Below are 17,493 nucleotides of genomic sequence, written 5' to 3' on the forward strand. Positions count from 1 at the left end.
GAGTGGCAAAGCTGGGGTTCACGTCTACGCGGTTTGGCTTCAGGGTCTGTGCGCCATACTGTCTCTCACACTTGATTCCAATTACTCCTAAACACAAAGTAATGAGTGGAAGAGGGGCAGGTGACAGACAGATTTAGGTAGGAGAAGCAGGTCGTTAGATGGCTGGAGGTAGGCAAGGTTTGTCTAGAAAGCCTTCCTTGGTTCCTTCAGTTCATGGTGACCTCTTTGTTCTCCAAGTTCAGTATCACACAGTAGAGCATTTGAATGTTCTTCCAGGTCTTATGTTCCAGAATTACCTCCCACCCAGACTCTAAACTTGAAGGCAAGAAGCAGCTCTTATGTTTCTTCACCTCTTCCACACTTGGAAAAGGGCTGAGAACATGGTAGACCATGATGGATTCCTGGAAGGCTAGAAGTCATAGAAGATGAGCAGTGGCACAGAGGTAGTCAAGGCTTAACAAGGGTGACACATAGATCTTCAGCTTTAGAGTGATTACCTCTAGGCTGTGCTTTTGCAAAGCAAAGCAAAAAAAAAAAAAAAAAAAGACTATCTTCCATGTAATAAAAATTCACAATGACAGTTTTAGAAAAAAGCAGGGAAAGCAGAACTGTTTTTGAAAAGAAATCTGTCTTAGTTATCTAGTGCTGCTATAACAGAAATACCACAAGTGTATTGCTAACAAAGATAAATATATTATCTCACAGTTTAGGAGGCTAGAAGTCCGAATTCAGGGTGCCAGCTCCAGGGGAAGGCTTTCTTTCTCTGTTGGTTCTGGGGGAAGGTCCTTGTCACCAATCTTCCCCTAGTCTAGAAGCTGCTCAGCACAGGGACCCTGGGTCCAAAGGATATGCTCTTTTCCCATCTCTTCTTTCTTGGTGGTAGGACATCCCTCTCCTCTCTGCTCTCTTCTCTATCTCAAGAGATTAACTCAAGATACAACCTAATCCTGTAGATTGTGTCCTGCCTCATTAACATCATAGAGGTTAGGTTTTATAACACATAGGAAAATTACATAGGATCACAAAATAAAGGACAACTAGACAATACTGGGAATCATAGCCTAGCCAGATGAACACATATTTTGGGGAGATGCAATTCAATTCATGACAGCATCTTAGTCCATACCACAATTCCAAATGCATTTATTTGGAGAGTAATGTGGAAGACCCTACCATTTACAACTTGGAATTCCCCTCTTGTGGGTGGCTCCTCACAACTTAGGCTAGAATACCCGGCAGCCTATGCATCAGCCATCCCATCAGGGCCTAAGCAAGGCCCCTGTTCCCATTTCTAATGCTACAAGTTGCTGTGGGCCCCTCTGATTTTGCCTCCCTACTCTTCACATAGCATCAGTAAGTGCCACCTATGCCAGGGCCCTGCCTTACCCTTGTCCAAACTCGGGGTGACTATCAGCTGTCAGTAGGAGGGCTATTGTCCTCCTTCAGGGGGGCTGCTGTGTGGAGCTACACTTCAGACAAGAGAAGAGTGTAGTTCAACGTTTAATAGTGCACTGGCTCTGACTTTTTTGCTATGTGACTTTGGGCAAGTCACTTCAATGAGGCCTTGGTTTCCTTGTCCATAAAGGCCCACCTATGTGGCTGTTGAGAGCGTCAAATTAATAATACATGTTAGTTGAAAAATATTTGTGGAGCACCTACTACATGCTAGGTACTGTTTTAGGCACTGGAGATAAGCTATAAATAAGACAAAGTTCCCATCCTCAAGGAGCTTCTGTTCTGTATTCATTTATGCACCACTAGCCCCAGCATAGTATACACACATAGGCAGAGCTCCATGGATATTCACTTACTGCCTGACTGATTGATCAAGACAGTTCTTGAAATTGAGGCACTTAGGGGGTTACTTTCAATAATCCTAAAATGGCTTATAGGTACGCTTGTTAAGGATGAATCAACATTTAGGTAGGATGTATCAACTGGACAGGGCTCGTTTCTCATCCGATTGACTCCCTTTTTGGCAACAAGGAGCTGGAAGAGCATTTAATGAGAAGTCTCCAAGAAATCAGGGCTTGGTTTTCTTTGGTCACCATGATATGTTCAGTGGAAGGTTTTTTTTTTTTTTTTTTTTATGGAAGGATGCTTTGAGCAATGGAAAAAAGAATTCTGTTCAGATGAGCTAGAAACCATGTCTAGAATGGGAACCTTATCCCATTCTATCTAAGAATATCACTCAGAATTACCTGGTTGTGGCTCATGGGAGGACGTTGGTATCTTTCCATAAAACTATACAATTAAATCTTGGTGCACACAATGTATCTAATTCAAACTCTATAAAGATTCATCATTAAGTCATGTTAAACAGTGATTAATAACCATTAAGGACTGATAAGAAAAGAATCACATGGTAACTAAGTCTTTTTAAAAGTTTGCTCTGTAGGACTATCCACTTTATTTTTAAGCAGGGTAATAGTACCTTGAATTTTAATAATTATGCCTTTTTTTTTTTTTTTTTTAAGGAGGCTATCACTCGGGGAAAATAGCTGTTACTCAGGCCTATAAGAGTCCTAGCTTTTGGATACACAGCATTAAGCAAAGCACACTGTTCAGTTTATACCTGTGCATCCTAAGAGCAAGTAAGATCATTAGAAAAAATAAACAGCACCTTGAAAGCTGACCTTACAAACATGCTGTATCAAATACTCTCTCTATTTAACATTGGCAGTGATGACAAAGATACTAACATCACAGCTCACTGGAAAATGCAGTTTAAGACACGGCACCCACTCCAAACGTTGTTATTTGAAGGGTAATCCTATCTACTCCATCACTCCAAATCAAATCTCCCATAACCAACTCTCGTGGTTCTCTAATAGATCTTTATTCTAAGCAAGCTCACTCTTCTACTCAGCTCTGAAGCAGAATTTATAACAATTTGTAGGAAACATCCTATGAGCAATTTCAGTGTGCTTTAGTGGGAGCCATATATAATCTCCTGAAAATTCACCCCTTCAATAAGTCCTAATGGGCTCAGAGAACAGCAGTAGCTTAAGTGGATCTATTTAAAAAGGCTGAGTGGGTCAGTGATTGGTATGGAGATACCATTTCAACTCTCCCTCCAGTTACTGAGCAAAATGCAGCGCGACACCGCAGTCAGTATAGTTTGGCCATTAACACACACATGCGCACACATGCACTCTCACAACGCTCTATGTAATTCACTTGTGGAATCAACTCTAGCTTCATTCCACCGATCTGAAGCGCAGGTTTTAGGACAAAGGAAAGGTGCTGGACCATTTTCATCGCCTCCCTTAGACTCAGAGTTTTATGCAGAGCACAGAGCATCCATGATTCCTCTCACTGGGAAATTAATTCTCACAGAGAACAAGGAGGCAGGTCTTCTGTCAGTATCCACAGAAAGGAAGACCCCCATGTAATTTGCAAGGTGCAACGTGCTGAGTTAAAGTCTCTGTTTTAGACTTAACTTTCGGCAGTGGAATGACCTCTTTCAACGTTTGCCAGCCGATTGCTGTGGGAGTTGGGACTGACGCTGGGTTTTAATCTTACTTGGGTTCTACCCCTTTAGTTGTGAATTCCTGGGCAATTTGTGTATATCATTTTTGGGACTGAATCTCCTCAGGTGTGAGTTGGAAGGGTTGACTGCGTTTGGGTTAAAGAGCTTTTCAGGTGTAGAGTTCTGTGAGTTGTGATTTAGAGTTGCCCATAATTACAGCGGAAACCCTGACAGCATAGTGGTTAAGAGCTATGACTGCTAACCAAAAGGTCAGTGGTTCAAATCCAACAGGTGCTCCTTGGATGACCTACGGTGCAGTTCTACCCTATGAGTCAGAATCTACTCGATGGCAATGGGTTCTGGTGTTTTCATTATGATCACAGCATCCGAAAGAAAACAAAGAAATTCTACAGCCTATAGCATTTCTGCTTTGAGAAAGAAAATAACATTTTCACAAAACAGCTTTAAAATTAAACTTTTCTCATCATTTAGAATAAAGTAAAAAGGATGGAAAAAAGAAACAATCCAACGTATAGCCAGGGTGAAAACACTGAGACAGCAAACAAAGTGGGGTGCTACAGGCCGACGTATTTTCCCCTATTTCTTCCAAAGTCTCCAGCCACCTGTGTGCGGTTGTGCTGACGGTCCTGCATACCTCAATGGGCCAGGTTATGGGTGGCATTTCAGAGGTGCTTCCCAGCCTTTAAGCACCCAAACGTACAGAGACATTTCTATTTTTGCAGAGCTACAATGAACTGGAGAGCCGTCAAACACTGAATGAAAGCGTTCATTGGATAACAAACAGCTCACTTCCAGACCCTGAGATTTTACTGTGATTGAACAGGAGTCTGGAAAGGCAGGCTTAAAATCGACCATCACTCGCTGTTCGAAGCGTGCCAAGGACCGGGCTGGACTGTGTACCAGCAGAAAGGAATCTGTATATTAAATTCAAATTTAAACAAGTCCATTGAAGGACTTAATAAGCAGGCTTTTTTTCCTACACCTGTGGCGAAATATTTCTAATATTTTGATGTTTGTCAACAGCATCCTTTTGCAGGTGTGGTTGTACTTGACTTTTCCTTCTGCTTATTTCAAAGTTGACATTTTACAAGTTATTTAGGAACTCTTGAACCACGAAACGATTTTTCATTATCAAAAATGCTGAACGGGGACATAATGGCCAGCTTTCACTGCTAGCCCTCTTTATTTTATAATTTAGTTGAGCTCTGAAATGTAGATGTGAACCAAGAGACTGTCTCTTCTGATAAATCAGTTCTTTCCCTCACTGCCCACAGGTTTATGAATGTTTGAATGTAAATATATGAATATACGAATGATTTAAGAACATAAACATACCACCGCTTGTTGTAACCATGTACATTTTACTTGAACCACAATGTGGGTCTGGAATAAAAAAAAAAAAGGTCTGGAATAGGTTTGTGAATACAGCTTGTTTTCATGTAAATGGGATCAAGCAGCACCGCTGGTTAGTTATTCAGAGAATCAGACAATGCCACCCTTGCTGGAAATGCTTCAAGAAGAATTTAATCTCCATGTACCTGGTATCTGAACTCAGACTCTTCCTTCATATTCCTGTCGCCTAATCCAGATCTTATTGACTGTCAATGACTAAAGGATGGTGTGAGATTAAACCTGATCTAAAAAAAAAAAAAAAATTTTTTTTTTTTATGTATGTGTGGCACCTATTTCTGGCACAGAGTATCTGAGGTTTCGTCTTGAGGTGGTGTTTTAAGAGAGCTTTCTTTTGCTCTTCTGTGACAGTCTTAAAAAAAAAAAAGAACGTAGCATGGTCAGCCTGCCTGCCCCTGGAAGCAGCAACCATGCCGCGACTCTGACAGAGAAACGGTGAGCCAACAGGACACAAAGCACTCGTGAAATCCTGCATTTCATTGCTCTAGGCACAACGAGCGTATTATAAACATTACTTTGCTTTCTAAGTTTCTAACCAGCTTACCCATCCCTGTGAATATGGACAGAGGCCATTACCCAAGCATTTCTTTCCAAAAAAAATAGCAGTGACAGTAGCTTAATGTTTCACATTTACCAACAGGAAATGATAAACAGACTGACTTTCTGGCACTTAAAACACCGGGAAAAACAAACAAACTCAACAATTCATGCATAGAAAAGCCATTTATAAAACTTACTTTGTTTGTATCCATAAATTCTCACACAGCTCTCTGTGTGTGTGTGTGTGTATACATGTAAAATTGTATTATGTTATGTATTTTTAATGAAAGCCTTAAACTGAGTATGCATTATGTATTTCAGTTGGACGTGACCCTGTTGTTGGCTAGGGGAAAAGAGAAAAAAAAAAAAAGACTATTTTCAAACATGTTGTGTGGCTATTTTTAACGTGACTGAGAACATTAATCAGAAAAGAGCTTAAATCTTACTTCCTCTGCTTGTCTCTCTGGTACAAATAGGATGACATGGTGTGAGTGACCATAATACCAGATATGACAGAGCCAGGCTGTTTTGATATTTGTGTGAAGGACAAATAACTCTAAATCTCTTGGCCAGACCTGACTTTCCCCACATAATCGGGAGCCCATTCGTGTTCGACCCTTGCCTAAACCTCCAGAAGATACTGCCCTCCTTCCTTCCTTCTGGTGCTCTCTGATCTGACTTTCATGCTTAATCTGATCTAATCCTGCCAGCATTATCTTCATCTGTGCAATGAGACCTGGAGGCTCCTTTCTCAGATTTGGTGAGGAAAGGCATTTACTAAATTACTTGCTCAAATCATATGGTGAGGTTTTAGCTCCTTATTTTTGATTAGATGAGGGATGTCACAATGAAGCATAATATCAATGATGCGTCAGAAAACTACATTTTGCCTGTATTTGCAACAAGGTTTTCTGAAACTCAGTGCAAAGAGGCTGAAAGAGCCAGGAAGCAAGAGAAAATCTCAGCTAAAAACAAAACATTTACTTCTTGTCGAGTAGTTTTTAGAAGAATTTAATTTCATTGACTTTGGTGGAAAAGTTACCCATTGAAAATCTTTTTAAAATAAAAAGTTTCCTTCGTGAAAAATTCAATTCCATTCATTTGACTCTCCTTGGGGAAAGTGCCTGGGTTCTGGATCTGACAATTGGGCTTAACAATGTAATAGAACTTCCCTAGAATCTGCACCCACGTATTCATATCGAGGGTGTCATAAGAACCATCAAGATGAAACTATGAATAAGATCGTCCTCCTAACAATATGGAGAGTACTTGTCAACTGTCAACATTTCCCACATGATGAAACGATTATTATTCAACACGTGGAAAGAAAATACATAAATCAGTTGAAATCATTATTAAGGTCTGAAGCACAGTTATCCTATAACTTAGGATCAGACTTGCATTAACAAATAAATAGATTGGGTTAAAAGAGAAGACTAATATCTAATGTAAATTATTTTTTAAAAAGCAGGCATCTGACAGATTTCAAGACTATTATTTGCATAAGAATAAAAACATAATTCTATCATTTTTGTTTTATGGATAATTAAGTATCATAACTGAAGACACTGAAAATATTAGGTAGCAAACATACATTTTTAAGAAAAGACATGTCTTCAAAGACATTCCATAGCCATGTTTATTTGCTGGAGTGCAGATGAGCGTGTGTACACACATATATGTTCCCTTATGTCAATAGTCAGATCTTTCCAAAGAAGTAAGCTAATTGAGCTGTTTGTGTTGATAAACTCCTTTTTCTCCAGACTATTCCTCTCTGAGCCATAATTATTTGCAATTTGCCTAAGTCGTCCATTTACTGATACATCAAGCATGAAAGAGAGGCAATTCCAGAAAATGGAAATGCTTCTCAAAATCAATCTTTGGGAAATAATGTGGTAGAAGTTACTGTGTGATAGAAGACTACCTTATAACTGTCACATTGAGATGAATATTAATTTGCTGAGGTTAAGGTGGCTTTGTGCTTCATTTGTTGACTTTGCTTAGCCATCAGCGAAGCAGCACAGCCCAATTACTCTAGCAAAGCTATTTTTTTTCTAACAGTTTTATGATTTTTATGTACTTACCAGTCAGCACACATAACAATGTCAAAATGTCCTTCCAGTTGAGAGACATCTGTCTCGTTATCCCATCGTAAAACGCTTGAGGAAAAAAGATTTTAAAAATTATACTCAGGTTTTTTTTTAACTTTTGATTTCGAGCTATTAACATTATTTTTTGTGGCATTTGAAATCACTTAAAAGATATATACAAATTATTTCAAAAGGCATAATAAGAAAAAACTGTTCTATATTTTACTTAGTCTTCAAATCTAAAAGAAGAATTCTCTATTTAAATACAATAGTTAAGCTTGTGTTAGTTTTTGTAGGTTTTTGTAGGCAAGCTCGGGAGAAATATCTTTACCATAGTTGTTAGAATGACTCTAGACGCTTAAGACCAATGAGATAATATTGAAATCGAAGTATTTCCCATCTGACTGGAATACAAATTTATAAAAATAAACCATGTGAGATTTAGTGTATATCCAGCCTGCCGGGCATGTCAGTTGCATTTCTTACTTATGAAATGAGCAATTTAGCAAGATGGAGAAAGAGAATAAAAGAACAGCCAATTTTCATTTGGTAGTTCTCAGTTTATAGGCATATTTTAAAATATGACCAAATTTCACCCATTCTAACACTTAGTCTCCAAAAGAGGGTGTTTTAAACTTTACATTAATAACAATCATTAATAACATCTATTTGAAAACTCCAGTCATATTTATGAAGCCAACAGAGATTTCAAGTCACTTTCAATTAAGAACTGTGATGATTAGCATTTTACATTAATGTGTTTTAATGATTCCTCTCTCCATCATGCCAAAACCATGATTTATAGCACTGTTTTTCAAACCAAAATTCTGCTCTTATTTTCTGTTTTGTTACTTAAAGCTAAATTGAGCGATCCGAGTCTACCCTGTCCAGTTACAGTTAACTTACCCTGCTGAATTCTTTATTTCTCTTCATCTTCCTTGAGTGAAAAGTCACATGTTTGAATGTGAAAATAAGTCTTCTTTTAATAAGTACAAAAAGTATATGCAAAATGTGCGTATACATTAACGCACATCAGAGCTCGTGAATTTCTTAAGGTGGAAAGACAACACACATCGCCATGAAAATGCCTGGGCAGACTGCGCGTCTGTTGCTCATGAGCTCATTTAACTTATTTGTACTGAGCACCTACTATGTGCCAGGCCCTGCGCTGTATCACGACGGTGCCTTCAGGGCGGCAGCCCGGCAGGCCACACACCATTGCCATCAAGTCAATTCTGACTCATAGTGACCCTACAGGGCAGGGTAGAACTAACTCACAAGGTTTCCAAGGCTGTAATCTTTGCGAGGAGCCCTGGTGGTATAGCGGTTAGGGGGTCAGCTGCTAGCCAAAAGGTCGGCAGCGTGAATCCAATGGCTGTTCCTTGGAAACCCTACCCGGTAGTTCTACTCTGTCCGGTAGGGTTGCTATGAGTTGGAATTGAATCGACTGAATGGTAATGAGTTTTTTTTTTTTTGGTAATCTTTACCAGAGAAAACTGCCACATCTTTCTCCCTCATAAGGACTGGTGGATTAGAACTGCCAACCTTTGAGTTAGCAGCTGAGCGCTTAACCACTACGTCACCAAGGCTCCTTCAGCAGGCCATACAGACACTTACACAAGTCATTCCAATGCAGCATCCTATGTGCGCTGGAAGTACACAGTCTCGGAGCACTGAGGAAGTCTTCCCAGAGGAAAGTAAGAAATCTTGAAGGAATTAAGGCTTGCTTTGGATTCCTTAGAAACTCTACACAGTTGGGGAGGGTAGGGAACAACCAACACCAAATTTCTGGAAACACCGAGGCTTCCAGTGCAGCTAGGCCTCACACAATGGGACAGCAGCCTGCTCCGCCCTCATCAGAGGCAAGGCGTCTTGAAGAGTTTCTGACGTGAACAAGGTAGTTTAACATACAGATCTATACTAGACTCTCTTAGATCGTAAAACTAATGTGTTTACCACACAAATTTTGGGAAACAGAGAAACACATTAAAATTACTCATAATCTTACCATTCCAAGAGCAATTATTAAGAAGATGCTTTTAGTACACTTATAATTCAGTGATGCAAATGGCTTACATGCTTAGGTACTAACCAAAAGGTTGGAGGCTCAAGCCCACCCAGAGGTGCCTTGAAAGAAAGGCCTGTTAATCTACTTCTGAAAAGTCGGCCGTTGAGAACTCTGTGGTGCACAGTTACACTCTGACACGCACGGGGTCACCATGAATTGGAATCGACTTATGGCAACTGGTGATGGTGGTAATTACTGAAGTACAAGAACAGAAAGTGCTGGAAAGTCTGTGGTGGTGTTGGATATTGGATTCCTGAGGTGCTTCAGCTTCTTGGTGCAACAAAGACAAACTGAAGAGACCAGGGTCTAGGCAGCAATTGGCTGTGGATTACCGCAGCCTTTTTAACAAGTCGTAATTCCAAAAGAAGTTGAAATGCTCAGCTTGGTCACGTAAGGCACAACACATTCCCAGAGGCATTTTTCCCCAGCTCTCACAAGGCGTAGGGCTATATTGTTCCCACAACCATAAGCATGTGATAGAGAGGGCGTGGTGTTGTTGACAGAGTGTATATGGCATTGGAGCAACAGACTAACCTAGGTTCGGATCTTGGTTCCCTCCCTACTAGCTGTGTGAACTTGGGCAACGACTTAACCTTCAAGTTTGTTTTCTCACCTGTAAAATGGGGATAAAAATGGCCACCCATTTGAACACATTAGGGGCACCATTCAGGCTGTATTTTGGAGTTGTACTGTTCACATAACATACGGTGAGAATGGCGGCCCCTAAGGTCATGCAACCAGGTGGCCTTCTACCTTGGAAGGTTAGAGATGATGGTGATTTCAGTATTCAAGGAGCTGGCCCTTCCAACCCTGGGGCCTCTCAGTTCCTTAAACTCCTTCCTTCCGATGATCTTGCTCTCCCCCCTCCTCAGCTATTCTCATGAATGGTCACGCTGGAGCAGTGCTTCAGCCGTGGAAAGGATCATAGTTTTGTTGTTTGTATTTGATCTGTTGTAGGCCAATGCTTTTATAAAATACAATAATAATTCATAGAAAAATGAGATTTAAAAAATGAAGACATTCAAATACGAGTCCACTGATCATGTGCTTATATGTCATAGCAGTGTTTCTCCACATTTACTTTCAGTTTCTGAGTTTGCTTCACTGGGGACAGACAGTTCACAGACTGGCACCTGTACATGGTCTGCTCATTGAGTAGCTCTGTTCTGGACCTTGTCTTTACCAATAGCTGCACCCCAATCCACTCGCTGACCGCCTTCTCCTATCTTCACAGATTACCCCTTCTGTAGGTGTGATTACAACCATTCTTCAGTCCCAATGGCCTATGATCCACTGATCCTATCACTGTGTTATTCTCTCTTCACTAGTGTTTACCTTCCCTCTTTGCCCATATTGAATTCCTTGGCCAATAATTACTGTCTTGCATACACCCTCAACTCTGTTATCCTGCCTACTTCTTCATATGTGTTAAATTCAGCTCTCCGCTTGCTCTGTGCCTGGCAATTATACTTACATTTCCCTTGTCCACTTACTCTCCCACTCTCCTAGGTCATTAGTTTGTACCTTCTCTGTTTTCAAAATTCTAACACCTCCTTCTACATTCTCACTTTCAGCTGATGATCTTGCTTCCTGCTTCACTGTCAAAATTACAGCAATCAGATGAGAACTTCTATAAACTCCCACCACCATACTTAAGCTCCTAACAGTGTTGGCACCTACACACTCTGTCTGCCTGTTATCATAGATGAACTCCTGTCTAAAGCCAGTTCCTCTGCATATGGCCTCGATTCATCCCTTTTCAGCTACTCTAGGACATGGCTCTGGCAATTCTTCCTTCTCTATATTATCAGTTTTTTCCTTTCTACTGGATCATTTCCATCAGTGTTCAAACATGTAGTTATTTTCCCCGTCTTAAAATATCCTCTCTTGACTCTGCTTTCCACTCTAGCTATTGCCCATCTCCCTACTCCCTGTTTGCAGCCAAAATCCTTTAGAAAGTTGTCTCAACTCTTTGTTTCCAATTTCTCTCCTCCCATGTGCCTTTAAATCCACTTCAGACTTTTATCATCATTATCCCACAAAAAAATGTTCTTTTCAAACTCACCAATGATTTCCAGGTTGCTAAATTCAGGTCAGTTCTTAGTTTTTATCTTACTTGACCTAACAGACTTCTCCCATGAACTCCAGATTCATACATCCAACTTCCTACTTTAATATTTCCAGTTGCACATCTAATAGACATCACAACGTTAACATGCTCAAATTGAATTTATGATCACTTTTTCCAAAATCCACTTTATTTGCGATCTTTTTCACCTCAGTCAATGGTAATTCCATCTTTCTAGTTGCTCAGACCGAAAACCTTGAATACATCCCTAACTATTCTTTCTCTAACACCCCACCCCACATAAAATATGGCATGAAATGCTGTTAGTTCTACCTTTGAAATATATCAAAATCCAACCACTTCTCTCCACTTCCACTGCTCCCATCCTGGTCTAAGATGCCATCATCTCTTATTTGAACTATTTCATAGTCTTCTAATTCTTTGCTTCCACTCTACAATGCTCAAGGGAGTAGCCAGAGTGATCCACTCAAAGCATATATCACATCTTCTCTATTTAATACCCTGTAACAACTCTTTTCACTCAGAGTAAAAGCCAAAGTCTTTACCATGATCTTATACAATCTGACCTCACCTCCTATTACTCTCCCCCTTGTTCTCTCTGCTCTAGAATCACTGGCCTTCTTATGATTTCTTGAATACACCATGCATGCTTCTGCCCTGGGCCCTTTATACTAGCTGCTCCCTCTGTCTAGGATGCTTATCCTCCAGATGTCCCTATGACTCACTCCCTCACCTCCAAGTTTTTGCTCACAAGACTTACCTTCTGAGAAAGGCCTCCTATAACCATCCTATTTAAAATTGCAACCATTCCCTTTCCATCCCAGTCCTCATGAACCTCCTTATTTTGCCATTTTTTTCTATAGTACTTGTTACCCTTTAATGTGCTATATGGAGTGCCTGAGTGGCACAAACGGTTAACATGGTCAACTCCTAACCAAAAAGTTGGCAGTTTGAGTCTACCCAGAGGTGCCTTGGAAGAAAGGCCTAATATCTACTTTCAAAAAATCAGCCACTGAAAACCTTACAGAGCACAATTCTACTCTGACACACCCGAGGTTGCTATGAGTCAGAATCAACTCCTCAATAACTTTTTCTTTCTTTAATGTGCTACATAACCCTGGTGGCGCAGTGGTTAAGAGCACAGCTATTAACCAAAAGGTTGGCAGTTCAAATCCACCAGCTGCTCCTTGGAAGCCCTATGGGGCAGTTCTACTCTGTCCTAAAGGGTCTCTATGAGTTGGAATCAACTTGATGGCAATTAGTTTGGTTTGGTTTTTTACATATAACTGAATCATTAATTTAGTTTACTCTCTTCTCTATTAGTGTGTAAACACCATAATCTTTACCCGTTGCCGTTGATTCCGACTCCATAGGCATACTTATTTTTTATTTGTTTCGTATAATCATGTATTTCCAATGCCTAGAACCATCCCTAGTACACGGTAGCTGCTCTATAAATATTTATTATGTGAATGAATTGTGTATGAATGTACACTGCCTGGCACATAGAAGGTATGCAAGACATAGAGATTCCTATAATTATGCTGTTCTATGAATAGAATATATAGATTACTAGATACGGAGGCCACTTAAAATACTTTCCTAGGACTTCTTCTCTCAGCAAAGATGGAACAATTTTAAAAAATTGGACAATATATATATATAAAACAACACTTTTCAAGGCATTGAACATTGGCAACAAAGGACAGTGGTCCCTGAGAGAGGGGAAACAAAGTGAGCTCTAACATTACCCCAACTTTCTCCAGTGAGAGACTTTCCAGGCTACAGTGTAGGGAAGGGTAACTGAGGTGGAACTAGGTGGACTCCCTGAGTTGAGGAGCTAGAGCTGAAAGTTCAAGGAAACCAAGACATCTACAGTTCCCCAGATGAAGAGGGGAGAGCTGTACAGAGAAGGAACTTCCAAGATCTGCAGATGGAGTACTCCCCCTGGAGTACTCCACGGAGTACTGGTTGGCACATGTGGGTGAGAAAACTACTCGAGGTTGGGAAAAGAATCATCCATCTGAGAGGAGTGAAGGGGACTGGGCCCAGTACTCACACAGGGTCAGGACTAGTGGCTGTTCCCAGCAGCCAGACTTAGAAAACCTCGTGATTCACAAAGCATCTGGTAGAGTCCTCAGAAGGGTCTTGTCTCAGTAGTGGGGAGTAATTAGCCCTAGAATAAATGCTGTTCTGGTTATAACTAATCAATCTTAAAAGCAAAACCCAAAAAGATCAAACTATTTCGAAGTAACTTAACGGCTCCTGAACAAAGCTCAAGAATATTTACAGGAATACGAACACATTCTGATCCTAACAAGGTAAAATTAAAAATGTCTGGCATCTAATTAAAGATTAGCAGACATACAAAGAATCAAAATAATACAAACCATAACGAGAAAATTTTAAATCCGATCTAAAACTGACACCAAGCCCCCCCCCCAAAAAAAAACCAAACCAGTGCCATCGAGTTGATTCTGACTCATAGCGACCCTACAGGACAGAGTAGAACTGCCCCGTAGAGTTTCCAAGGAGTGCCTGGTGGATTCGAACTGCCGACCCTTTGGTTAGCAGCCGTAGCAGTTAAGCGCTATGCCACCAGGGTTTCCACAGGTATTAGAATTAGCAGACAAGGACATTAAAACAGTCATCATTATCATCAATGACAACAACAGCAGTCATTGTAATGGTATTCTATAGATTCAAAAAGTCAAGTAGAGACATGGGAGGTTAAAGAATAAAAGACCCAATTTAAGCTCCCAGAGATGTCAGCTACAATATCTGAGAGAAAAATAATCAGATGGTATTAACAGCAGATTAAATACTAGAGAAGAAAAGATTAGTGAACTTGAAGATATAGCAATAGAAAAACTATCAAAAATGAAATACACAGAGAAAAAAGAATACAAATAAATAAATAAATAAAAAGAGGATTAATCAGCTCTGAAACTACTTTAAGTAATATATGGGCAACTAGAGTTCCTGAAGGATAAGAGAGAGGAGGAGACAGAAAAACATATTTGAAGAAACATGGCTGAAAATATTCCAAATTTAATTAAAACTTAACAGGTTTCCACAGATACAATAATTCCAACCAACCACAAAGCACAAAAAACATGAAGAAAACTATAAGGTACATAATAATTAAACTGCTCAAGAGCAGTGATAAACAAAAAATCTTAAAAGCAATAAGAGGAAAAAAATGGTTATGTACAGAGAAACAAAGACAAGGATGACAACCTATTTATCACTGGAAAAACTGCAAGTCAGAAAACAGTGGAGTAACATCTTTACAGTACTGAAAGAAAAAACAAACAACCTGTCAATCTAGAATTGCATACCCAAATAAGTCTTTCAAGAAAGAAGGTGAAAAAATGTTTTCTGACATACAAAAGCTGAAAGAATTCATCCCAGCAGATCTGCACTACAAGAAATGTTAAAGGAAGTCCTTCAGGCAGAAGGAAAATATGGGTCTACACAAAGGAACGATGAGCACAGGATACGATGATTACAAGGTAAATACGCAAGACATTTTTCTTATTATTTAAATCTCTCTGAAACATAATTAACTGGTTAAACAAAATAACAAGTATTATGGGGCTTATAACATATGCATAAGTAAAATATATGACAACAATAGTACAAATACCAGAAAAGGGAAAATGGAAACATACTATTGGAAGGTTCTTACACTCTACATAAAGTGGTATAATCTCATTCAAAGGTAGGTTATGATAAAGATCTATACTATAAAACCTAAAGCAACTACTAAAATAACAAAATGAAGAGTTATAGCTAATAAGTCAACAACAACAACAAAAAACCCAAGCCTGTTGCCGTTGAATGGATTCCAACTTTTAGTGACCCTATAGGACAGTGTAGAACTGCCCCATACATTTTCCAAGGAGTGGCTGGTGGATTGGAACTGCTGACCTTTCGGTTAGCACCTGCAGCTTTTACCCACTGCCCAGCAGGACTCCATAAGTCAACAAAGGAGATAGAATAAATAATAAAATATACTCATTTTATTCAAAAGAAGGAAGAAAGGAGAATAAAGAACAGATGGGATAAACAGAAAACAAATAGCAGTATGACAGATTTAAATCTAACCATATCAATAATTGCATTAAATGAAAATAGCCTGAACACCCCAATTAAAAGGCAAGGAGTATCAGATTGGATAGCAAGACCCAAGTATATGCAATGAGTGCATTTTACATATCAAGACACAAGTGAGTTAAAAATAAAAACACAGAAAAAGATATACCAAGCTAACACCAGTCAAGACAAAGTTGGAGTGGCTATATTAGCATCAGATATAGTAGATTTTAGAAGAAAGAATATTACCAGGGACAAAGAAGATCATTTCATAATGTTAAAGGATCAATTCACGAAGTAGACATAATAATCCTAAATAATTATGCAACAAATAACAGAGCTTTAAAATACATAAAGCAAAAACAGATAGGTCTGAAAGAAAAAATAGACAAAACCACAATTATAGTCAGAGATTTCAGTGCTCCTCCTCCAATAATTGATAGGAGAAGTAGACAGAAAATAAATAAGGCTAAGGTGGCTTTAGCAATACTATCAATCAGCTTGACTTCATTGACATTTACAGAACACTCCATTCCAAAATAGGAGAATATACATTCTTTTTGAATAGATACAGAGCATTTGCCAAGATATACCTATTATGGGTCACAAAATAAATTCAGTAAATTTAAAAGGATTCAAGCCATATTAAAAAAAAAAAAAAAAGTGCTTTGACCTCAATGAAGTTAAATTACAAATTAATAATCTGGAAAATCTCCCAAATACTTAGAAAATAAATAATACACTTCTAAATAAGTCGTGAGCCAATGAGGAAACCAAAATAGAAACTGGAAAGTATTTTGAACTGAATGAAAATGAATATACAACATATCAAAATTTGTGAGAGTACTTAGAGGGAAATTAATAGCACTAAATGCCTGTTTTAGGGAAAAAAAAAAAAGTCCCAAATCAATGAACTAAGCTTCCAGCTAAATGAACAAGAAGTCTAAGTTAAACACAACATAACCAGAAGAAAGGAAGTAACAAAGATTTAAGCAGAAACAAATGAAATAGAAAATGGAAAAATATTGAAATCAATGAAATAATAAAAATCAATGAATCCAAACTCTGGCCCTTTGAGAAAATCAATAAAATTGATAAACTTCTAACCAGATTGATCAGAAATAAGAGGGAGAAGACATAAATCACCAATATCATGAACGAAAGTATAGTATCACTACAGGTTCTACAGATACTATGAGTATAAAAAAAATAACAAGGAAATATTATGAAGAATGGTCAATAAATTTGACAACTTAGATGAAATGGATAAATGCTTGAAACTCAAGCTATCAAAGCCCACTCAAGCAGAGATAGATAACTTCTGAATAGCACTGTATCTACTTAATAAAATTTAATTTGTAGATGAAAACTTTACCACAAAGAAAACTCCAGGCACAGACAGATTTGCTGGTGAATTCTACCCAACACTTAAGGAAGAAATAATACCAATTCTACTCAAATCTTCCAGGAAATTGAAGAAGAGGCACTGCTTTGCAATTCATTACTGGAGGCCAACTATTACTCTGATACTAACATCAGACGAAGACATCGTAAGAAAGAAAACTTCAATTTAATATCCCACATGAAACACAGATACAAACACCCTCAACAAAATTTTGCCAAATTAATCTAACAATATATAAAAAAGAAAATGCATCATGATTAAATGAGGCTTATCCTAGGAATGCCAGATTGGTTTAACACT

At 38.8% G+C, this 17,493-nt stretch overlaps 1 protein-coding gene across 1 annotated transcript in view; it reads right to left on the reverse strand.

Moving 5' to 3' along the window:
- The window catches only part of CAMKMT (calmodulin-lysine N-methyltransferase), a 459,389-nt gene that overhangs the window by 19,932 nt on the left and 421,964 nt on the right, over positions 1 to 17,493 (reverse strand). The window contains exon 8 of the mRNA XM_049870491.1: positions 7,528 to 7,602. Within this exon, the coding sequence (XP_049726448.1) occupies positions 7,528 to 7,602 (75 nt within the window). The remainder of the gene's footprint in view (positions 1 to 7,527; positions 7,603 to 17,493) is intronic.

This window comes from Elephas maximus, chromosome 26 (assembly GCF_024166365.1).
Source record: "Elephas maximus indicus isolate mEleMax1 chromosome 26, mEleMax1 primary haplotype, whole genome shotgun sequence".
Taxonomy (NCBI): Eukaryota; Metazoa; Chordata; class Mammalia; order Proboscidea; family Elephantidae; genus Elephas; species Elephas maximus.